At 41.6% G+C, this 25464-nt stretch overlaps 1 protein-coding gene across 3 annotated transcripts in view; it reads right to left on the minus strand.

Moving 5' to 3' along the window:
* The window catches only part of SYTL5 (synaptotagmin like 5), a 220990-nt gene that overhangs the window by 31773 nt on the left and 163753 nt on the right, over positions 1–25464 (minus strand). The window contains exons 7-14 of one of the 3 annotated variants that reach the window (XM_067722582.1): positions 21152–21293; positions 15176–15305; positions 13428–13534; positions 11801–11893; positions 10895–10960; positions 7007–7185; positions 4851–4950; positions 3090–3251 (exon numbers count right to left, since the gene is read on the minus strand). In XM_067722582.1, the coding sequence (XP_067578683.1) occupies positions 3090–3251; positions 4851–4950; positions 7007–7185; positions 10895–10960; positions 11801–11893; positions 13428–13534; positions 15176–15305; positions 21152–21293 (979 nt within the window). Of the gene's footprint in view, positions 1–3089; positions 3252–4850; positions 4951–7006; positions 7186–10894; positions 10961–11800; positions 11894–13427; positions 13535–15175; positions 15309–21151; positions 21294–25464 lie in introns of all 3 variants that reach the window. The other 2 variants (XM_067722584.1, XM_067722583.1) reach the window with 2 other exon arrangements.

Below are 25464 nucleotides of genomic sequence, written 5' to 3' on the forward strand. Positions count from 1 at the left end.
GGAAATTGGTCCCTGTAGCTCACACTTCAGCTCCTCAGCTGGATAATCTACAAGAAGCATCGAGTCTCCAAGGCTGCCCATGCTCTAGCTGCAGCTGATGAAGTGACTCCTGCACTGAAATGACTGAGGGGCAGACGGAGAATGAAATGACAGTCCTCAGAGTCGGCTGGTAATCAACCAGAGGGAGCCCAGCTCAGCCCGAGGACGAGCCACTCACGAAGCAGGAGGCGGCGTACAGAGCATGTTTTGGTATCCTGCCTCCCTGGTTTCGGAAGGCATGGTATCTAAGCAAGTCTGAATAATCTGCAGCCTTTCCTCTGTAAGTGTCAGAGGGAGCTTGGTGGAAAAAGATGACAGGGATTAGAGACACCAGTTTCAGTTGCGCTCCCCAGAAGCCAACCCTGAGGGGAGGATTCTTATGCAAGTGACTTATTAAGCAAGTGCTCCCAGGACAGGCCAGTGAAGGGGTTGGGGAAATAGGCTGGGGAAGAGGAGGAAGCCAGGCAAAGGTGCAGCTAGATCCAGCAGGAGAGCTCTGGAGTATAACGCCTCAGCGCTTTTCCCACTCAGTAATGCAACGGAGCTTTCAAACTCCCCCATCTATCAGTTATTGGCTAAGGGTTGCCTTGTGGCAGGGGGTACATACGCTCCCAGGAATTTCTGGCTCTCTGCCTATGTGGGAAAAATTTACAATAGCCTGAGGACAGACTTGTAAAGAGAGCCTCTGGCAGAGGACCAAAGGAGTTCCAGTGCCATTAAACACCATCAGGATGTTTCCACTTTGAGCGGCCTCAGAGAGATGCTTCTCCCTTATGATAGAAAGTCAAACCACTCAGTGTCAATGTGAAGGTGATTACCATGGAAAGCTGTTGACCCCGAAGCACAGAGGATGCTTGGGAGAGGCCTGGGAGAGCTTTGATATCATCTCAGTGCAAATTCTCCAACCATTTCCAAGAAACTGACTGGAAACCCTCCAAGCTGGTTTCCAAAGAGCCCCTCTGTGCTTTCATGTTATATTTCTGACAGACAAATTAACTTCATGGACTAAGATACATGTTACTTGTCCTTCATCAGTGTCACGCATCGTATGATATGTCGGACATTTTCTATGATTCTTTGATGCTCACCCATTACACAAAAGGAAGCACGTGATAGGAGACTGTTAAGTCAGATTAATTGCTATCCTTTATGTTGAGGCTTTTCATTGAATTCCAAGAAACTTAGTACTGTAATGACCAAATATTTCTCATATTTAATGTCAGAGAAATGTTATGCTATCATGGACTTGTTAACACTGCACTTCCTATCTCTACCACATTTACGTTAGTCATGGGAATGAGGTTATTTCCTGTTTGAGGATTTCTATTTCATTGTCCATTTTCCCCATAGCCCAATTAAACCTCCTAAAGATTTTCCATGAGTTATTTACACCAAGTTTAAGGTCAACACTTATAAAATCCACTAGAATATTGTATTTAATTTCTGAGTCTCAGTCTCCTTATATAAAATGGGGATAGCTATGCTAACCCCACACTGATGGTTGTAACCATGAGACGTGAACGACGCTGCTACTGATGATGATCAACAAGTGTTACTGACGATGGTCACTTGTTTTTTGCTGTCTAGCATCCACTCACCATTTTTTTTTTTTTAGTACTACTGTACCAGGATTTCTCTGGGGGCAATACCACCTTCAAGACCAGAGTTATGTCCTGATTGTCTTAAGCCACTCAATGTATCTCACCTCCCTAGCCAGAATGATTGGCTCAGGATGGGCAAATAATGTAATGAGAATTAGGAACCAGAGCCAGGGCATTGGCTGGACTATTGGGAGGAGGAGGAACTCTCTCCTCTCCTGGACAGTGTGAGGCAAGGATGAGAGGTTTGCAGCTGTCATGGTGTCCAAGAGAAGCAGACCTGGAGCTAGTGAGGGAGGTCCACACTGCATGAAGTCTGCAAGTGAAGCTAACACAGAGAAGAGAGACCAAGAGACTCCAGGGCCTTGCTAAGATCTGAGTATCTGGATTAAGCCACGCTTGATAATCGCTGGCCCATAATTTCCTTTTATTTTTTTGAGTAGCATGAGCTGGGGTTTCTGTTAATTGCAATATAAGGACTCCAATGTAACATAAATACTACCTAGCATTTAGTGAGAAGTTTACAATGTGCCTGACACAATACTGCAAGCATCACATAGCAGGCTTCTTCAAGCCTCACAGCATCCCTATAACTGATGTCCAACTCTTTTATCACCAGTGAGAATACCAAGGCCTGGGAAGTTAAGTAACTTGCCCAAGGTTACACAGAGTCGCGAAGCCAGGATTGAACCCAGGAAGTCTGAGCTGCATCCACTATCTTTACCATCATGTTCTTTTTGCCCTTCTCTCTATAAAGAACAATCTTTCGTTACGTAAATGTGACCTTTTTTCCACCTCACGTTTGACTTCAAAAATTACTGTAAATGTAGAGATACCAATTGCATAGAGTGAATCTCAGGTACTGTTGGTTTCGTTTAGAACATACTATAGTAGCATTTAATTTCTAGAACCAGCTTTGAGATTTCTTTTTCTGACTATAACTCAAGACCTGGGTTCTGAATCTCAAAAGTAGGAATGTAGGAAACCAGATACTTTAGCTGCTGGTCACTTCCTCATGTGAGCTAAGGCAAGAGCACACCTGCTCATGTCTGAATTGTGGAGAATGAGGAAGAGAGAGAACGTTTTGAGACTGATCGTGCTCTCTGGAGCTGTTTTTGTCTATGTGAAAATGAACGCTTTCTCTTTCTAATAGGATCATAGAATGTATTCTTTTGTTTATCCATGGCAACCTTCGAATGATGACTACATTTTTAGTAGATCAAATTAATAAGATATATGACTATGGGGCTTGATTTTACAGACAGTCTGTATCGAAGAAGAAGGCTTTCCAAAAGAATGGATTTGCATTTATTATATTATTCCCAAATTAGCTGCACTAACCTTTTCAGATTATCGCTTGACAACTGGAAGCCTTCAGATTCTTTAGGCCTGTGACATCAGTTTTGCTCATTACTTGTGTAACTGTTTGACTCATCTGGAAGCATTTCCTACCTTGGGCTGAAGCACAAACCACTCATCACTTGGATTTTCGAAGTTCCATGAGTCAAAAGGAATCTCCACCTCCCCGAGGAAGCTGTTTCGTCCAAATCGATCGTAATGCCAGACTGAGAGCTGCAGAGTTCTCGTTTCCAGCTGGGCATGGCTGATGGTATACTGCAAAATCAGATTTACAACATCACACTCCATAAGGAGGGCTCTGCCCACTTCTAGGACAGGTTGAAATTTACTACCAGCAGCTTTCAGATCAAATACATTAGTAATATGAACAAAACAAACCCAAGAGAAAAAAAAATCTTCATTTTTCTTCGTTTCTGCTACACCCGAGGTTCTATTCCATAAAATCATTTTGTGTGAGCCTTAGCACTGAACCATATATCAACAGACTGTTTCGGGGGGGAGAGTCGATACATTTCAGATATTGTATAAAAAGTGTCAGGTGATGAAGCTTGTCCCCTTTTCAGTTTTACCTGCTTTTCATTTGCCTAATTATTTTGTCAACAACTACTTTGTAAGCACAATGTTTAATATATGAATTCTCTAATTTATCTGTCTTATTTTATTTATAACAAGAAGCCCCAAATCCAGGATAGTATTGACAGTGAGAAACTTGCAAATGCCAAACCTCATAAAGTTCAGCCTAAGTGCAGGGATGAATCGATATATACGTAGGTTGAGCAGAAAGGAAATATTGTTGGCGTGGTTTTGCCTTTTCCAGCAGAACATTATCCAGGGCCACAAGCCCATACACCCTCAAAACCTCCTGATTATCCTAAGCAAATGACCACCTGGGACATACTTCAGACCGACTGACTCCTGATCTCGGATTTGCGTCTACCCCATCCTTGCTGTTCCCGGCATGATTAACCTGGGCCCCCTGCTTCCTGGATCTGCCATGTCACTTTGTTTTTCTCTTCTGCTTGGGCTCATCTTTGCTATCTTGCCATGGCTGCTGGATTCACCCTCTGCCTATATTCATTCATTTTCACTTTGATCTGTTTTGATATTGGTTCCTTCTTTCACATATGACCCCGCTGACACATGCCCCAGCTCACCAACTTCCTCCTATGATGGACTCTGACTCCATCATTCTGGGCACAAGATCCATAAATTACTCTGCGACTGGCAATAACGTCTACATCCCCATCTCCCTGGATCTTTCTTACCAGGCTAGATTGGTCCAGGGTGAGAGAAGAGGTTACATGGAAGCCTATAGGGAAAAGTCATTTCTCTAGAATCGGGGCCTCGGTCATCTCTTATCTGGGCCACCGTCTCTGAGAGTTCTGGAATCCAGCCCTGCATCTCCACTGTTCACTAACCACATGCTTAAATTTAGCCAAATTCCAAAACCCTTACAAGAAACAGCACATCTTCACGCTGTGTTAGCAGAACAGTGAGTGGGTACAGACCTGCTATGTTACTGTCAAAACTGTGACAAACTTCTTTTAGGCGAAACTAGAAAAAACACAGTTTTCCCAAGGGTGAAACATACTTTTTGACAGGATGTATCAGGTCCGATGTAATTTTCCTGGATTGTCTCTACTTAGGGTGCAATTTCAGGAGCACCAGAGAAAAACAGATTAAGAGTGGTTTACATTTTTCTTTTCCAGAAACAGAAAGCCAAGGGTATCACACTAATTGATTCAAATTCTACTTTGCTAAAATACATATAAGCCTTGACATGCAAATCCTCAGTAGTTTCAATGAGGCTGTAAACTGTATCACTAAAGTTACTCTGAGAGAATATTTCCTTACCTTTAGTGTTTCATTGAATTCTGGATTGGTGCCTGTTCTGATTCTGGTCTTGCGCTTATTATTTCTAGACTTGTCAGGAAGAAGGTATGACTTGACATAACTGTAGATGGTAAAAAAATAAAGAAGTGAAAATAATTCTTGGGAAACATCTACTTTGCAAGAAATGCTCGGGGACATCAGTGAATAAAAGAGGCAAAGGGAATAGGCTAGTGAGTATAAGAGACAGAACCAAAGGGAATGTTGTCTACATAACAGGACACCTTGAAATATAACTCTGGACCTTCAATAAGAGAGAAGCATTAAAGTCGAGTGGTAAAGGGTGTGGGCTCTGGAGTCAAGCCAGCTGGGTTTGAATCACTCCAGGCCTCACTGGTTTCGGTGAACTCAAGAGCTTACGTATGGCACTGTGAAGATAAAATTAGCTGAGACATACAAGAAGCTGACATATTATACTACTCAATAAATGTAATCTATTATTATGATCAATGGTCTCACAAAATATGGGGTTATTTTCCTCTCCACTCAGATGTCACGACTTCTGATGGGTAGAGTCAATGGCCATGGATGGATGAAGAAAAATGGTGCAAAGAGGAAATGAAAAATAACAACCTGAAATCACAACAGCAATTCTACCCAATACCTTGCCTTGAGCGGTCCCAGGAGTCTCTTGGAGCGAAGCATCATGGCAGACTCAGAAATGTACAAGATTGAAATGGAAAGGATGCTACCAGAGTCCTGAAGCACATCTTCAGGATGGGCTTTAGATGATCCCTTTCCATGCTAGTCTAAATGACGGTATTGGTCCTGAAGCTCTCTGATATTTAGCTGAGGAGGTAAGTGGACCAATCTGTACTCAGAATCCATCTGTGTGTCTAATTTGGAAACAGCTTTGCTGAGTTGTTTACTGAACCTAGGTCATCTTTACGTAGAGAAAAGGTGAACAGCAGGTCTGAGACTGCTCTCCTTAGAAATGCCTGCTTATAAGCTCGGCTCTTGGCTGGCATGTGGGAACCTGGATTTCAGGAGGATTCTCGTCATTCCCAGAACAGATATAAGTGGCTCACTGTGACTAAAATATTTGTGGAAATAATATGGCTTCTGCTGAACCCCTGCTTTCCTTCTGAGAGACTGGGAATTTGTTGTTATATGCCCAGGTGAGTCTCTCAATGAGCTTCCCTGGTAGACAACACTTCACATGTGTTGGCACAATTCGTTGCTGGAGGACTTAAGCACCTTAAGCACATCCCATGTGACTCCACTGAGAAAGGATACTTGGAAGCTTAAGCCTGGATTCTTTAGAACTTTGCCACATATGCCTTTTCCCTTTGCTGATTATGTGTGGAGACCTGGGAGTCCTCCTAGTGAATCATCAGACCTGGCAGTGGTCCTGGGAAGGCATGGCATATCTCTGTACCTAGCTTCTTTCCAATGTGCTATACTCATCCTTGCCCTCCTGGGCTCGTCCCTGAAATCCTGAGAGCTTCAAAATTGCCCTCTCAAGTTGTTCAATTGGGTGAACAGCTTGGTAATTTTCTCTGGAGTGTTTCCCAGAACAAAAATTAACAGGATGCTCTTATACATCCTGGGGTGTGCCAATGTGTCAGCCCTCTATCTCAAAGAGCTGCCTCTGTGTGAACTACAAATCTGTCAGTCCTGAGTCACACTGAGTAATAGCTTTTTAAAAATCTGGAAGTTCCCTGGTCATCTAGTGGTTAGGACTTGGTGCTTTCACTGCCATGGCCCAGGTTCAATCCCAGGTCGGGGAACTGAGATCCCACAAGCCGTGCAGTGCTGGAATGGAATGGAATGGAATAGAATGGAATGGAATGGAATGGAATGGAATGGAATGGAATGGAATAGAATGGAATAGAATAGAATACAATACAATACAATAAAGTAAAATAGAATAGAATAAAATAAAATAGAATAGAAATAAAATAAAATAAAAAAGTAAAAATCAGGTAACCACAAATGCAACCATTATACATGCACATCAAAGAATATTTAGAAGTTTGGCACAGGAAGAAAGTGACGATCAACCTTCTGAATCTAGAGGAATGCTAAGACGCTTCTGAAAAAGAAACACACATGTGACAAACACACATACTCACATATGCAGTGACCGAAATAGTCTGAGGAATATGGTGTATGCTTACGCATCTGTCCTCTGTTTCTTTTCATCTCCTATGGCCAGATTTCTGCAATTCTTGACAAAAATGTAGAGCCCGCCAGTTTTGTAGCAGTAGCTGATGTGGAGAAGGATTTCCCCGCTGACCTTCACGTTGCCATAGTCTCCTGTTTCACTGTAAACACTCATCATGCTGTTCAGGCTGGTCTGAAATAAACAAGATGAAAAGAGGCATCTAGTGTTATGCTAGTGATCTCTTCACAGAGGTTACCTCCCTTCATTCAGTTACAGTTCCCATTGTCTATAACGAGCAGGGAAGTTTAGGGTGAAAGGAAGAAAGAAAAAATCGCTTGTCTTTCTGGTACTGTATAAAATCCAAGCCTGAAAAAGGACAAGAGCTAGGACCATTAGTAAGGAAGTCAGGAAGCTTGCTGAGAGGGGAAGCATTATTGTCTTCTCGGGTTAGTGAATACCCTGTGTTTATTCACTGCTTCTAATGAATACAGGGTCATTGAGGCATTTCCCATCATATCTCTTCTCCTCATCCCTGCAGCATTCTCCTTTTTCACTGGTAGACTCAAGGTCAGTCTACTTCAAGGTCTAGAATGCATTGACCAGGACAAAGAAAAACTCATTTCCTATTTCTGTGCTAGCATAAGCCACAAGCCTCTGTCTCTGACATCTACCTAGAGTACCCCATCAGTCTCTGGGAAGCCAGAACTCTAACGGAGCAAGACCCTATGGGGCCTTCCCAGGACAGACCCGCCCCCATATCCTCTGCTATAGCTCCTCTCTGAAGCACCCAGATAAGAGTATCAGATGCACACTTCCTGAGTTGTTTTACAGATGCTAAAACTCCCACCAAATTGGAAGACATTAACTACTTGATGACCATGAACACGTGGCCCCCAGACCTTCCGGAGCCTAAAGACTGCACACCTTCAACCAGTCAGAGAACTGTGCCCAAGCTGATCACATACCCTGCAACCCCCGTCCCTCACCTGGCCTTTAAAAATGCTTTGCTGAAACCCCTTGGGGAGTTCTGGGGTTTATAGAGCACCAACCGCCTGTCCTCCTTATATTGGTGCTCTTACAATCTACACTGTACTTTCCTTCACCACAATCTGGTGTCAGCAGATTGCCTTTACCGTGCCCAGGCGAGCAGACCCAAGTTCGGTTCAGTAACAAAACTGCATCTTTAACAAGGGCATGCCAGGAGAACGTCACATGCCTATAGCTGTCAGGCTCCCCCCTGAGCAGCCGTACAGCCACATGGGTAGTAATAAGACCATGGCTTTGTACGCATCTATAAAATAGCAACCCACAAAACAGAACACTGAAGAAGAAAATAACACAGCAACCAATAAATAAAATTAAAATGTAAAAAGAAACTCTATCCAAATGTACCAGAATGAATGAAGTTTCTGATGACACACTAATAGCAAGAGACATGTTTTAAATTAAATGTATCAAAATTATCCTGTAGTACCAGCAGCACAAACTCTATGTCTTAGCAACACGACTGTCACAAAAGGCCACCTGGAAGGCTTTCAGGAGTGACCCAGGAGTTTCAAAAGCCTGTCTGTGAACCACTGGGAAGGACTATGGTGAGTGCAAAGAGAGTTTAGACTTCCTACTTTTTATACTTTTTTGTTTATACATAAAACAAAAGTCATTACCTTCCTCCAATTGCTCAGAGTAGAGACTGATCAAAAAACAGGAAGTGGGTGATGTGGCTAGTATCTATTCCAAGCTTAAGTCAAGGGCAAGGGCAAACCAAGGATTCCATAATTATGTGGAGATTAAAACTTAAAGAAAGCCAGTGAGTGACCTACTTCATCTTTTTTATTCATAAAACAAAACATCAAAATTTTCATGATAGCAAGTGTCTTTGAGCAGTGCTTTGCAAACTTCCATTGCATATAGGTCGGGACTTCCCTGGTGGTCCAGTGGGTAAGACTCCACGCTCCCAATGCAGGGGGCCTGGGTTCGATCCCTAGTCAGGGATCTAGATCCCGCATGCCTGCCGCAACTAAGAGTCCACATGCTGCAGCTAAAGATCCCACTTGCCACAACTAAGACCCGGTGCAGCCAAAATGAATAAATATATATATTTTTAATTGCATACAGGTCACCTGGGGATCTCGTTAAAATGACGATTGTGATCTATTCAGTCCCGGGGGGGTCTGAGATTCTGCTTTTCTAACAAACTCCTAGGTCCACAGTTCCCAAACTGTGTGTCTCGGCATCCCAAAGCAGCAGAGCCAACTCACAGGGGCAAAGCAGGATATTTTAAAATTTCAAGGGAAACACAGCGACAGCTACCAGACACCATGCAAACTACGAACAGTGGTTCACAGTATTAACATTAAATTCCACCTTATTCTTTTCAATGAAGTCCTATCTACGTGAAGCTGAGTTTGGGGCAGTTGCTATGACAAAAAGCAAGTATTGCACAAAAATCAACGGGGAACAGGAAATGAAAATGATGCTACCCAATCAGATTCCAAGATCTGACAAGTCATGTAGTGCCCATCAGGCACGCACATCCCATCAGGGGCTATTTAAGACTGGAATAAAAATATTATTTTTCTTTCAAGTTATGTATATTATTTTTTCAAACGGCTACTAAGTTGTTAGGACCCCAGTACTTATTAAATTTGTTTTTCAAGCTAACTACTTAATAAATGGGCTAGTCAGGTATTACTTTGGGCCTAGGAGTGCTATGAAATTATCACTGAGACACTAGCGGCTCTGCGAGCTGACAGCGTTGTCTAGTCTCTGTCCCAGGTGCTACAATACTGCTGGTCCACGGACCATGCACTGAGCTTCAAGGGCTTCAAGAATAAGCCTCAACCCCCTCATGTTACATATAAGTAAAGTCTCGCTCACAGAAATTGTTGGCAGTGCCAAGAGACTGTGACATAAAATTCGTATTTTATGGCAAGATAAGAAAAATTTAAACATAAAAAATCTTCTTTACCCTTTGGCCTCCTCTCTCCCCACACTGTACATTGTGTATCTGTATTATGCATCGACCAGACCTCCCCCATTGGCAGAAATAACTGCTCAACCACAGAAAGCAACATTCTCCTAGCATCAATAAGAAACTCAGTAAAAGATAACATTCCTTCTTGCTCTTGTAAGGGGGCATGATGACACTTAGATCTGAATTGTATAAACTGTCAATAATACATCATTTAATGTACAGCCCTCTGTCTCAAAAAACTTAGGTAACTGTGCCTTGAGTTCACAAGGGTGGAACAGTTCTTGGAGCTTTTGGAGATGCTGTTTCTGGGTTATAATCCCCAATTGGGCTCTAATAAAATTTCCCATTTCTTTCTTAGACCGACTGATTAATTTTTTTGTTGACAACATAAAGCCAAGATTTCGAGATTATTAGTCTGAGGACCTCTCCACCATACCTCACTGCCTCCTTGTATCACTGACTCGTATCTACACCACATTCCTTTGTTGCCACTTCTTCAAAGAGGGTCCTCTGTAAGCACGACATCCATATATAGAAAAGACAGTTTAAGAACCCACAACTGCTGACGCTTGGGAGAAACTGAAGAAGTTACAGAAATTTTACTACTAACCAAACTTTACGCTCTTAACCAAGCCAATGCTGTGAGTTAAAGAGAGATGTTTACTCTAAAGGTGGCTTGTTCGTGGTAAATCATTTTAGACCATGTATCTTTTCACTGTTCCTGAGATTCTAATGTTTAACAAATGTTCTTTCTTTGGAATCCCTGGATTCCGATCATGTTATTTACCTTTTAAAAGAGAACCTCTGGTTAACTGTACACAAGCCAGAAAGAGATAAATGCTGGAAAAATTGCCTACCTAATTAGAGTCCCTGTACCATGAACTTTGTGAAGTGTGGTTGGAAAAAAGGAAAAGCTTGAACACTCACAGTGTCTGAGTCAGCGTCAGGCACACTTAGGTAGGTCCACTTCCTGTCAGAGCCTGCTTGAGAATTCTTTAAGGAAGCCACCCAAAGGTCAAAAGAAAAAAGGGTATTAGAGCAACAGACAGAAATCAGAGAAGCAAAGACAAGACTTGTAGGCATATAGATGGGTATAAGGACACGGGAGCTCCTAACGCTCTCTCAAAGAAGGGTTCAAACACCAAAGTAAGAAGGGATTTTATTCCGCAGGCAGTGGAAAGCTATGGACTTGATGTGTGAGTAGGAGAGAAACCTACTTGGGTACATGTTTTAGGAAAGTGACTGGCGGTAGAGTAGAGGATAGTTGGGGAGTTGAGAGAATGGTGGCAGGGAAATTTAACAGCTGAGAACTGAGATAATTCATAGGCTTCCGCTGATGAGACCCTGAACTAGGGAGTGATAGGTTTTAAAACATGGGTGAGGGGCTTCCCTGGTGGCGCAGTGGTTGAGAGTCCGCCTGCCGATGCAGGGGACACGGGTTCGTGCCCCGGTCCGGGAAGATCCCACATGCCGCAGAGCGGCTGGGCCCGACAGCCATGGCCGCTGAGCCTGTGCGTCCAGAGCCTGTGCTCTGCAATGGGAGAGGCCACAGCAGTGAGAGGCCCACGTACGGCAAAAAAAAAAAAAAAAAAAAAAAAAAAACCTGGGTGAGGAGAGGTTTTTAAAGTAGGAGAGGGAAGGAATCAGAAGCCTTAGGAAAAGCCACCACAAAATTTGAGTGAAAACTACTCTGTGCACAAAGAGCAAGCAGGAGACTATAATGACTTTTAAATCACTATCATGCGCTTTTGAAGAACATTATTCTCTCCTTTGGAAATGCACAGAAAATCACCGGAGGAAGACTCTTCCAGTGCATGCTAGAGAATTGCTTACGGCTGACAGGCCGCTTGCTAGACTGTGGGTGTTTGCAGAAAACCGAGAGGACGCTAAGTCATCAATGCCTTCTTCTGTCTCTTCCAAGTAGTCCTAAGGAAGGATGGGAAAAAATATCAGTGGTTTGGTTTCTTTCTTTCCTAGAAAGTCTTTTCACTTAAAAAACCACTTTCTTAAATACTTGAAAAATCAGATACAAATATCTAGAAATCACCCCATTCCTACGTTTTTCTCTTTTGCCTTCCACTCTGATGGTACCTGAACTGCACCATCAGAGGATTGGGGTCTCCTTCCTAGGGATGCTTGCCTTATGGAAAGAATACGAAATTTGGAATCACACAGACCTCGGCGTTCAATAACTACCTCCCTGCTCACTAAAATGATTCACTTTGAGCAATGTACTTAAAGTTATTTTTTAATTTAAAAAATTGGGGCACATTTGTGTGTGTGTATATATACCGTCAAAATGGGGAAATGTATCTTGAAAATCTCTCCAATAGAATAAACTATTTTAGATACTAGATTCTTGTCCAAAATCCCAGATTCTACTTTTCTTCTCCCACCGTTTATTTCCTGGTTATTTAAGTAATACATTTTTATAGCAAAAAGTTTAAGCAATGTAGATAAATTTCAAGTAATATAAAAAACTTATATCTCCACTAACATTAATGATCAAACTTAAAAAATTTTTGATGGTATGGATAGGATACACACACACACAAATGGATTATATCATGCATACTTTTTTTTTTTTAAATCATGGACACCTTTCTTTTTTGCTTCTCCTCTCTTCCCTGGCACTCCTCTCACCCCACATGTGAAACTAATATTTTGCATCCTGTTGGAATTACATTCTCTTTTATTTGATGCTCCATATAAGTGAGGTCACACGGTATTCGTCTTTCTGACTTATTTCACTTAGCATAACGCCCTAGAGGTTCATCCATGTCGTTGCGAATGGCAGGATTTTTCTTTTTTGTAGCTGAATAGTATTCCACTGTATACATATACCACCACTTCTTTACTCATTCATCTATTTACTGATGGACACTTAGGTTGTTTCCATGTTTTGGCTATTGTAAATAATACTGCAATGAACATGGGGGTGCAGATATCTTTACAAGTTAGTGTTTTCATTTTCTTCAGATAAATACTCAGAGGTAGAATTTCTGGAGCATATGGTAGTTCAAAATTTTGCAAATTTTTTGAGGAACCTCCATACTGATTTCCATAGTGGCTGCACCAATTTACATTCCCACCAACAGTGCACAAGGGTTCCCTTTCCTCCACATCCACACTAACACTTGTTATCGCCAATCCTTCTTTTTTGAATTTTATCTTATTTATATTTTTTATACAGCAGGTTAATAGTTATCTATTTTATACATATTAGTGTATATATGTCAATCCCCATCTCCCAATTCATCCCACCACCACCCCACCCACCTGTTACCTTTTCTAAATTATTCTTTGGCTGTTTTTGTATGTTAGTTGTGAAGACTAATAGGAAGAAATTATTGTATATCCTCACTTCACTCTCAACTCATCCTCACCTCAAAGTGGACAGGTTTGGAACAAGATTGTGCCCTTTCTTCACGATCATTAGACTCTCCCGCACCCAACTTACCAAGTCTTTGTCTGAAGTCCCAGGGACAGACTTGCTTCTTATGCTTACAGTATCCTCTAAGTCTTCTGTAAATGACCCATTCAAATCTAACTCAGATCGACTCCGGTCTGGAGGAAAGAAAAGGAAAGATGTGAATCATCTTGTTTTGTTAGAAGGGTTCGCTTTTCATTGTGAATGTTTCATCGTTATTCCAATTCTTTCTTGGCATAGGGCATAGACAGTGTCATGAAAGCAACAGAGTCAGTAACTCCGTGCTGTTTATGCTAACATACTTCCATTTTTTTTTCATACTTCCATTTTTTAACAGTATTTTGAAATTTCCTTGGACTGACTTACCAACACTGATGTGTTCATTTCTCCTTTGAGCATAGGAGGGCAAATGCTCTACTATAAAATACTAATGTTTTAAGCTGTTTAAGGTTTCTGCTTTGCTCATACACTTTGGAAAACTCTCACAGGATGGGCCCTTAAGCTTACCAAAAAAATAAAACATTAACCATTCTTTATTTAAATATTTAGAGAATCTACTGTGTTTCCATATCTGACATAAAATGCAATGAAATGATACAGCAAGTTCCTTTCACACAAAAAGGGAGTGGCTGTAGGGAAACTGAGAGGAAGTTCTATTTCTTTAGGCACCAGAACATTCTTTCATGAGCAGAATTTCTTGCTTTTAGAAATATAAAGAACAATGCAAAACTCAGTAATGCTGTGGATAGCTTACCAAGACACAGTTTATTTCCATAAAACAGTTCTATATCAAAGCACTGCTGAGATAGAATAGTGGCTTATAAATGAGAAAGACTGAAGACAGCAAGAGAGCAATTAAGTTTGAAATGATAAATGACACAGAACTGCTTAGCATAGCACCTGACACAGAGTATGTACTCCAAACACAGGAGCTATTGAGTAGAAGTAGTAGAAATGCACTCTATGAGGTTGGCTACTTTAAAATTTTTCATTTAACGGGTGAACCGATTTTCTAGTCCTGAACAAAATGCAACAATAAGCATAAACATTTAGACAACCCTTCAGAGCTACCTGGCTGGGAGAGGCTCTCCAACTCAGCACAGAGAATCCAGCCTTGGGCTTTAGGTAAATATCATCAAGTAAGTGGCAATTTCTTTCTGCTGAGGATTTTGTCATGATTTCAAATCTACACGTGGGACACAAACTTCCTAATTATGACATGTTTCTCTAAAGAGTTTCCTTATTTGTAGGTAACAAAATCGCAACATAAATAATCTCTGCTTCACAGGGTTGTTGTGATACTGAAGTGAAATGATACTTTTGAAGGTGTCATACAAATGAAAAGGGTTATTAATAATCCCTTAACGTTGCTTGCAAAGAACTCTATTTAAACCATGGAATAATGATTAATCTGTCAAGATACAGGGCACTTCTGACGCCCATATCAATGGAACTATCATCGTCTTGAACTCTGGGCATGTGTCTTTATCTTTCGTATCAAATGGCCCAGCTCTATTTCCTGCACTCCTCTACTGACATTTGGTATAGCTCGGACACCTGGCAGTGATGACTGTATACTGTATACTCCCGCCAAATCCAAGATTCATGGATTTTGCATGGAATGCAAGAGGCTTTTCAGCAGTTCTTATGGAGTGGGCCTCCCTCCATGAATGATTATTTTCTAAGGCATGAAACATCCATTTAATGCCACACAAGGGAGTCAACTCCACCCGATTTATTCCTGTTTACAACACAGTAGTCATGTGGCAAATACCCACCTGAGGAGAGGGAGGCCGTGGACACTGCTATGGAAGGTGCGCCGGAAGTTTTTCGGTGATGACTCTTCGTGTGATCCTCGGAGGTGCTTTCAGTGGCAGCCAAATCCATGGAATTTTCAAAACCGTGCTCCTTCTCACAGAGTAGAAATGAAAAAAAAAAAACACCCAAACCCGTTAGATTGACTGTAACTGACTTCCAAATCCTTCCATATAAATATATACCAGTATAACCGCATCTATGTCTATTACTCTTCAGGAGGAGCAAGCTGATATCTGGAGTCCATATAACACTAAAACTTACTATCAATAATTACTCTCTAAAATATATACTAAGAGGTTTGCTAACTAGCACAAAAGGTGTTTGAAATAATTATTCATTGACAAAATGAGTGAGTGTTCTAACATATGGTTAGCAGGAAAGTTGGTATTAATACAAGTACCTCCAAACTTAAACGAACTATGTATAAGAATCTGGCAAGCTTCATAGCCTCAGAGTAGTGCTCGGGGTTAGAACTCTGTTGGGTCCCACATTTGTCCTCACGGTCAACACGTTCTCTCCTCAACCACCCCTTCCTTCCAGCACCCCTCACTTAACAGAAGACCATGCCACCTTTCTCATCTAGTAAGCTGGATGATCAGAACATGGTCGCTTACGTCATTATGGGAATGAAATTTCATGCAAGGCACTTACTAAAGTTCATAAAAGGATAAAGAATGGGGACTTCCCCAGCTTACAGGAATAGGTGATTTATTTTATTTTTTTTGGAACCTGCTTGCTAATACACGCTTGTGCACGTGACAGAATTCAGACACTTACTTTCATTATAAAGGAAAATTCTGTCCCGACTTTGCCTGTGCCCACAGGGGCTTCACAACTGCATCATTCCAAATTTGCTTGAGTTTTGAAAAACTAATTTTGGGCTTCTGAGAACTGGGCTGAGGTTAAGTTTCCATGAAAATGATACCACGGTGTGATAATGATCGAACCTAAGAGAGACTCTTTCGTTCCCCCTTCAAAAGTCCTACAGAAAGGCATTCCCTTCTTGTTGCCCTATCTTTTCCCCATGCCTTAGACACTGAGGAGATGTTAATGAACTCATTCGGGAAAGATGGAACTCTCACTTCCTTAGCATGCAAATCAATGCAGCTTCAATACAGACTGGTTTTGATCTTTGAGTATCCTCCAACACATACTACCTGTAGCAGGAGGAATCTGGCTCCTAACTTTTCTAATTGCTACAGACCACTAAGGTTTATCAAAAGGCTGTGATGGAGGTCAAAAGGATAGGTCCGTTTTCAACACCTCTTCAAAAAGTTGGTCACACATGGATTTCTCCAAAGAAGCGAGACCAACTTGCAATTACGTTGACAGCAAATTTTCGAACTGGCACCCTGCAGTATCATTAACATTGAGCACTAACGGGCCAATTAATATTGTACAGTGATGAACATGTAACACATACCCTGAAGATTCAGGATGTGAAGCCTGAAATTAATAAGTTACATCACAGCAGAGGACAGGTTAGAGACTTTCATGTTCTAAGAGTTTTCCATTTTAAAAATGTACTTCTCACATACTAAGGCAGACAAGAACACTGAAACAAAGAGATGCTGAGAAATGGGAGAAATTGAGAAGCTGTGACCTCGATTGTCATCTAATTCTACATAGGTCTTCCCTTCATCATGAAAGAGCAAACCTGTTTCATAAAGTACTGTGCTGTATTAAGTCTATTCAACAGAAAATATTTCTCTTTGTGTCTCTTTTTGTCTTAGAAAAGACCACCTAGATCAGCTGGAATGCAAAAGTGAGATCAATATAGACACTGCCTATATATATGTATGTACACACGGTTGTAGGGAATTTCTGTTAGGGAAACCTAGGTGTTGCTTAATAAAGTATTCTTGTATTTGCAGCAACATGGATACAACTAGAGATTATCATACTAAGTGAAGTCAGAAAGATAAATACCATAAGATATCACTTATATATGAAATCTAAAATATGACACAAATGAACCTACCTATGAAACAGAAACAGACTTACAGACATAGAGAACAGACTTATAGTTGCCAAGGGGGTGGGGGTTGGGGGAGGGATGGACTAGGAGTTTGGGGTTAGCAGATGTAAGCTCTTACATATAGAACGGATAAACAACAAGGTCCTACTGTACAGCACAGAGAACTATAGCCAGTATCCTACAACAAAGCATAATGGCTATTCGGGGTCTTCTGTGTTTCCATACAAATTGTGAAATGTTTTGCTCTAGTTCTGTGAAAAATGCCAGTGGTAGTTTGATAGGGATTGCACTGAATCTGTAGATTGCTTTGGGTAGTAGAGTCAATTTCACAATGTTGATTCTTCCAATCCAAGAACATGGTATATCCGTTTTTCTTTCTCAAGACAGCCAAAGCAATCTTGAGAAAGAAAAACGGAGCTGGAGGAATCAGACTCCATGACTTCAGACTATACTACAAAGCTACAGTCATCAAGACAGTATGGTACTGGCACAAAAACAGAAATATAGATCAATGGAACAGGAAAGAAAGCCCAGAGATAAACCCATGCACCTATGGTCAACTAACCTATGACAAAGGAGGCAAGGATATACAATGGAGAAAAGACAGCCTCTTCAATAAGTGGTGCTGGGAAAACTGGACAGCTACATGTAAAAGAATGAAATTAGAACACTCCCTAACACCATACACAAAAATAAGCTCAAAATGGATTAAAGACCTAAATGTAAGGCCAGACACTATCAAACTCTTAGAGGAAAACATAGGCACAACACTCTATGACATAAATCACAGCAAGATGCTTTTTGACCCACCTCCTAGAGAAATGGAAATAAAAACAAACAAATGGGACCTAATGCAACTTAAAAGCTTTTGCACAGCAAAGGAAACCATAAACAAGACCAAAAGACAACCCTCAGAATGGGAGAAAATATTTGCAAATGAAGCAATTGACAAAGGATTAATCTCCAAAATTTACAAGCAGCTCACGCAGCTCAGTATCAAAAAAACAAACAACGCAATCCAAAAATGGGCAGAAGACCTAAATAGACATTTCTCCAAAGAAGATATACAGATTGCCAACAAACACATGAAACGATGCTCAATATCACTAATCATTAGAGAAATGCAAATCAAAACTACAACGAGGTATCACTTCACACCAGTCAGAATGGCCATCATCAAAAAATCTAGAAACAATAAATGCTGGAGAGGGTGTGGAGAAAAGGGAACCCTCTCGCACTGTTGGTGGGAATGTAAATTGATACAGCCGCTACGGAGAACAGTATGGAGGTTCCTTAAAAAACTAAAAATAGAACTACCATATGACCCAGCAATCCCACTACCGGGCATATACCCTGAGAAAACCGTAATTCAACAAGAGACATGTACCACAATGTTCACTGCAGCTCTATTTACAACAGCCAGGACATGGAAGCAACCTAAGTGTCCATCGACAGATGAATGGGTAAAGAAGATGTGGCACATATATACAATGGGATATTACTCAGCCATAAAAAGAAACGAAATTGAGATATTTGTAGTGAGGTGGATGGACCTAGAGTTTGTCATATAGAGCGAAGTAAGTCTGAAAGAGAAAAACAAATACCGTATGCTAACACATATATATGGAATCTAAAAAAAAAAAGATTCTGAAGAACGTAGGGGCAGGACAGGAATAAAGACGCAGATGTAGAGAATGGACTTGAGGACACGGGGACGGGGAAGGGTAAGCTGGGATAAAGTGAGAGAGTGGCACGGGCGTATATACACTACCAAATGTAAAATAGATGGCTAGTGGGAAGCAGCTACATGGCACAGGGATATCAGCTCGGTGCTTTGTGACCACCTAGAGGGGTGGGATAGGGAGGGTGGGAGGGAGACGCACGAGGGAGGAGATATGGGGATGTATGTATATGTATAGCTGATTCACTTTGTTATACACTAGAAACTAACACACATTGTAAAGCAATTATACTCCAATAAAGATGTTAAAAAAAAAACGTATAATGGGAAAGAATTAAAAAAAGTATATATGTATAACTAAATCACTGTGCTGTCCAGCAGAAATTAACACAACGTTGTAAATCAACCATACTTCAATAAAATAAAAAAATAAAGAAATATTCATGTAAAGGCTGTTAGTTTTGAGGGTACTAGCACATGACAAGGGTGATTCCCTCCCACCCCCATCCCGCCGATGACGGTACTTAGGAAGGTAAGCCTTGTTTTGAGAACGAACTTGACTAACTTACTAGTTACTGGACTGATAGTCTGCTGCTACCCATGGGTACAGCTGTACCAGCTGTTCAATTTTTTTAAATACTTCTGTATCAGTTGGTAAACAGAGCTACTCCCAGTCCATCTCCCCTTCCCTGTGCTCCCCTCCTCCACAACCGTAGTTCTCCCCGCAATCCAGGATACTGCACGGCATGGAAGGGCCCCCAGGATGCTGCCCAACCTTGCGCCAGGGTCTGTTCTGATGGCTCAGTGCCCATGCCATACCAGTTGCTAAATATTTTGAATACCATTCCTTGTTAGGTTGCCAAAGCAGTGAGTGCAATCACCAACTGTGCGCGCCCTTTTCTGGACGTACTGCTTGCTAAGCTTAGTATAAATATTGATAAAAGTTTAAATATGCCTTTTATCTTATCAGCAAATTTAGACTATAAGTATTTAAAGACACTTATTAATTATTATTCAATCTGTCTGAATGCCTTTTGGCTCTTCCTTAAAAATATCTATATTTGGATGCTCACAACCTCCATGTCTATCTCCCTGTTCCAAAGCTCAGTTTCTTGCCTGCAGTAATGCGATGGCCTCCTTCTTAACTGGCCTTCTGGCTTCCACTCTTATTTCCCTACAGCTGCTTCTCAGAAAAGCCCCCAGTTCCTGTATAAACAGAAGCCAGATGATCTCACTGGTCTGCTGAAAACCCTTCAACTGCCCCCGTCTTATCCAGAGTAAATGCCGAAGTGCATACGGTGGTCTCCAAGACCCTACCTGGCCCTACTACCCCTCTGAACTCATTTCCTAGTACTCCTCCCTTCGTTCACTCACAACAGCCACGCTGGCCTCCTTGTTTGTCCTTGAACACACCAGGTATGCTCTCACCTCAGGATCTTTGCACTGGCTGCTCCTCCAGGGGCATTAGAGATCTCTTCCACACTGATGAAGTAAGGGCACTGACTATGCAAGATGGAGGTCAGCCATAAAGTGACTGGAACAACCTTCCTGTAACGTACTTGCTGAATATCAGTGCTGTCCCAGCATGGATGAAAACCTTGCCCCAGACTCCTGCATGGCTAATTCTTCCACTTCCTTCAAGTCTTTGCTTGACCAGGGCTTGGCATATAGTAGGCCCTCATTAAATACTGGCTGAATCAAAGAATTGTAGTTTGTATATAAAGATTTCTTAAATATAGATGTCAGCTATATATATGGAGTTTCCTGCTTAATCAAAAAATCTAGTAGATGTTCATTCATTCAAAAGAACAGCTTATACACACACACACACACGCACACACACTATGCGATTTAAGTCTCCATTATGTGTTTATTTTAATGGATGTATAGAAAAGAAAAGGATAAAAATATTTCAAGAGTCTAGGTTTCCTAATTTTAATTGGTTTGGAAAATTTTTAGAACAGTCAAGATCTTGACAAGCAACGTGGAAGATCAAAATCAGAGACTGCTGAACATTATTTATATTTTATTGAAACCACATAGCTGTCGATACCCCCATCAAATTCCACCTTTGAACCTGCCCTTTCCCTTTCCTTCTCACTTGAGGCCTCCTGCCAGGAGCTAAGGATGCAGGAGGTTCAGTCCTGATAAAGAAGCATCTATGTTAAACAAGATAAACAACATGGTCTCAGGTACAGAGAGCTGAAGCCCAGCCATGCCATGGTGGTGAGGCTTAGTCCCAGAAGGGGGAGTGTTCCTTCACATCCGTGTACTTACTCGACTGCTGACTGAGGTCACGCTGCGTGTGCTTGGCGCCGGTGACCTCTGAGTGACTGGGGTCACACCACTGCTCCGGATACTCTTTGGAGTTCCAGGACCAGCTTCCTGCTCGTTGGAACCTGATGAACCAGTGCTTCCCCTAAGTGCGAAAGAATATTCTGACTTTAAAATGGAAGCAGAGCAGCGACGAAAGACACAGTCAGGGAAAAGCTTCCAAGAAAACAATGGCAACATGCGAACACCTTCAGGGGCTCATGTGGTTCAACGTCATTTGTCTGACTCCAGGGTCTTCGTAATTGAACTTACCTCTCCACCCTTTTTTCTTCCCACTGCTCACCAGCACACTCCCAGCCAGCCCAGGTTCCCTACAATTTTTTCAGCTTACCATGCTCGTGCTCATGCTTCCACTTCTAAGGCTTTTGCTCACGTTCTCCCCACCTGATACGCCCTATTTGCCATTCTCTGTTTATCCAAATCTTCCCCATCCTTCAAGGGCCAAATGAAGTCCAGCCTCCCCAGTCATGCCTTCCCTGTCTATCACAGGCCTTGTCAACCTCTGCTCTACTCAATTTCTGGTAATTTACAGTCTTTGCCAAACTATGTAGAAGTTGCCTACACAATGTCTTGTTTGGTCTTTAACAGATACGTGGGCGTTGGCGCCTCTTTCAACTGTGACCTCCTTGGGGACAGAGCTGATGATATATTTATCATGATATCTCTAGCAGCTTCACAAGATCTTGGTGCACAGGAAGCACTCGGTGCCTATGTAATCAAAGATTGGCAATTATATTTTCTCAGTGTTGTTTTTAGTGACTGACTCATGGCGCACATTTAATGAATGTAGGATAAAAATAATGACATTTTGTTAATGGGTTTGATTCACTTTCATGTTTGCTAAACCTGATTCAATGCCATTCAATAATGATTAATGAAAAAACAGTTCCTGCCTGGAGGTGATCACAATTTTCTTATTAAATGGAGCTTCGTAAGTAAATAAGTTTTGACAAATTAGTTTAAGAGAAGTGTTTGTTCTTCTTTTATTCTTTGTTCTCAGTGAGTACAAAATATGCTAAATGGGAAAATATAAGCCCTGATGAATTTCACTCTTTCAGTTACTATTTTAATAAGTTATAAGTGCACCTATAATAATAAACATCTTCTTGTTAAAGCACAATAGTGATTAGCGCTCACAGTTGAGCCCATAAGAGGAGAGACTTATAGGAATAAAGGAAGGGGACTTTTTAAAAAGAATGATGGCGCACGGGTCATTACTAGAAGATAAATCTGACAGAAGAAAGAATCAGCAATGACCAGCGGAGCTGTCAACCACAGCTTGTAAGTGTTTTCAAGGCTCTGCACCAGAGAAGCCACCAAAACCAAATATGTCCTAATTGATACGAGCAGCCACCAACACTCTCGATAATTATGCAAATAGCAGCTGCATTTACTGAGTATTTTCTAGGTGGTTGACACTCCCCATTCCGCAACATCCATGTTAAAAAAAAAAAGGTATTAACGTCCCTATTTTGAAGATAAAGAAACTGAGTCTTGGAGAGGTTAAGCAATTACTCCATACATGCATGCGTGTGTGTGTGCATACACGACAGAGTTAGTTTATGACAAAGTCAGGATAAAAACAGAACTGTCTGCTTATCCAAAGCCTACACTCATGCTCATGCTAGTTTCTCACATTGCTTATTCATCATTTCACCAAGATCAAACTGTCACAACCAGGCAAGTTCTACATGGACAGAATGTAGAAGGATGCTATCAAGAAGAAGATAACGAAAGGATCGGAGACCTGAGAGTCTGTTTCTTACAATTCGATTAAGAGAGCTAGGAAAGTTTTCTGGGTAGGAGTCCTTCGATCCTACACAGAAACAGAGCCTGCTGCTTCTTTCTAGAAGCAGTACTTTGAATAAATTATAGTACTGTGGACTCTGCTCAGGAGGGGTCTATGACTGTGTCTTTTGAGTCTAACAACAAGAAAATAAAATTTTGTGATTAAGGACATTGATACAATTTGAAATTCTCAGTTCCTTGGTGATTTACCTGAGTCCTCCTATCTCGGGTGCTACAGTTCTACATTTGACAACAGTTAAATATATTCATACCTTTCCCAAGTGATGCTACTTATTCTCAGAAGTCCAACTTAGAAGGGTCTTAGAGACCTACCCAGTGATCCTGCCCTGTGTTCATAGGTTCTCTACTCTTATAACAATACTACAAAAAGGTCTCTCCCTCCTGTTTTAGGTAAAATCTCCTTAAAAAATAAAGGCTAGGACTGAATCTTGCAGAAAGGAGCCCAGACGTTATGATCCAAGGGGATTTATGTGGGTATTTCTGCTTGTGTCTGTGCTGAAGGTCCTCTCAGACCCAGGTAGTTTTGGAAAAGTCCCCATCACGGATTAGCCTTGCTAGGACCCAAAGTCCTATTTATGTGGAAGCTCTGGTGGAAGTTGATTAATTGTGGTGATGACATTCAAGAGGCTATCCTGTAATAAGGAAAAAAGTCTTGGGATCATAAGCCAGCTACTGGAAATTACTGTTGCCAGAAGCATTATCTCAAAAATGGCATATACTTTCACATTTATCCCTGACATTCACTGTAAGCTTCTTAAAAATATTTTCCTCTCAGTTGAACGTTTCAGTTGATTAAACTAGAAAAGACTTAGTCTAATGAGGCGGAATATCGTAAATATTTGGGTGCCAACTCTTTTAGACATTATGTAAAATCTGACATAAAATACATGAATCTTCACCTCCTAAATAGAAAGAGGATAAAAGCTTCCTCAAGCCTAAATTAGAGAAATTTAAAGTTCAATTAAGAAAGAGCTATTTCTGATCCCGATATCTTGTTACTGATATTTAAATTAGAAGTATTAGCAATCAGTGCTACCAAACCTTGAAGCTGAACTCGGCTTAGGGGGAAACCGACAAGAAAAAGATACATTTATCTCGTTCTAATAGGGCCCGAAGTATGGGGAATATGACACTGTCTGGGGAGCTTGGAAATTCTGAGTTACTTGAAAAACACATTCCCTAGGGTAAAAAAGAGTGTCATTTACTTTAGCTTACAAGATGCTTTTTAAAAGCCTTCTGTTTTGTTATCTCTAATTTCATGCTGGCCCAAAACCTGGAAAATGGCTTCCTAGATATATCCATTTCTAGATAAAGAATCCAAGTTTAGGGGACAGAGACTCTAATTTAACGAGTCGCCTTTCTGGTTTACAGAGAAGTCTCCCAGGAGTTGGAGCCCGGAAAGAATTTCCCAGGATTCAACCTTCCCAGAGCAGGCTGACAAGGTTGAGCCTGTGCCTACCTGGGTAAATGAACGCTCCCCTAACGACCAGCCGAAGGCAGCATTAACCTGAGAGATACGACACTCGCTGGGACAATGAGGCTAGGGCGTAACATGACACAGAGGTGGCATGACATTCGTTCTGCAGTTTACGCGCTGTCCTAACTTCTTTTGGTTATTTCAGATCTGAAATAAGTATGGAAGGGACAGGCAAGGGAGGTTGTACTTAGAAAGTGACGTGAGCCTGTTAAATGGGAAAGAGGTGTTAAAAGGAGAAACAAAAGGGAAAAAAGCTGTACGTGGCTCGACCTTCCAGTTTTTGGTGATCCCCAAATGCAATGTCTTTGTCAACACCGTCGTACGTGAGCTGGGTGGCCCTCACCCTTGGTTGCACATCGCAAACATCCGGGGAGGTTTGAAACATCCCGATGCCCAGGCCACACCCAAGACTAACCACATCAGAGCCTCTGGGCACGGGATCTAGGCATCCACGTGTTTTTCCGCGGCTCCCGCGTCCCCTACCACCAGCCAAAGCTGACAAACACTGGCCTAAACTGTGGATGACTTTAAATTCATTGATCTCAGGCGTCTCTCCAACCGCCTTGTCGTTTCCTCTCACAGCACGACTTTCTTTATTCAGCACGGTGCTCGCATCAAGAGAGCGGAGCTGTCCTCACAGCTTAGATTGTGAGGAAGGGAAGGACGCTTTCTGTGTCAGTGAGTGGATGTATGGCATCAGGGGTCAGCAAACTATGGCCCCTGTATCGAACTGGCCCACCACCTGTTCTTGGAGAGCCCACGAGCTAAGAGCGGTTTTACATTTTCAAGTGGTTGGGGAAAAAAAACAAACCCAAAACTCAAAAGAAGAATATTTTGTGATGTGCAAATTATGTGAAGCTCACGTTTCAGTGCCCATAAATAAACTTTTATTGTAATGCAGGCATGCACGGTCACTTTTTGTTTTGTGTTCAGCTGCTTTCATGCGCCTGCCAACTACAAATTGGCGCTT

This window comes from Pseudorca crassidens, chromosome X, assembly GCF_039906515.1.
Source record: "Pseudorca crassidens isolate mPseCra1 chromosome X, mPseCra1.hap1, whole genome shotgun sequence".
In the NCBI taxonomy this organism is placed as follows: Eukaryota; Metazoa; Chordata; class Mammalia; order Artiodactyla; family Delphinidae; genus Pseudorca; species Pseudorca crassidens.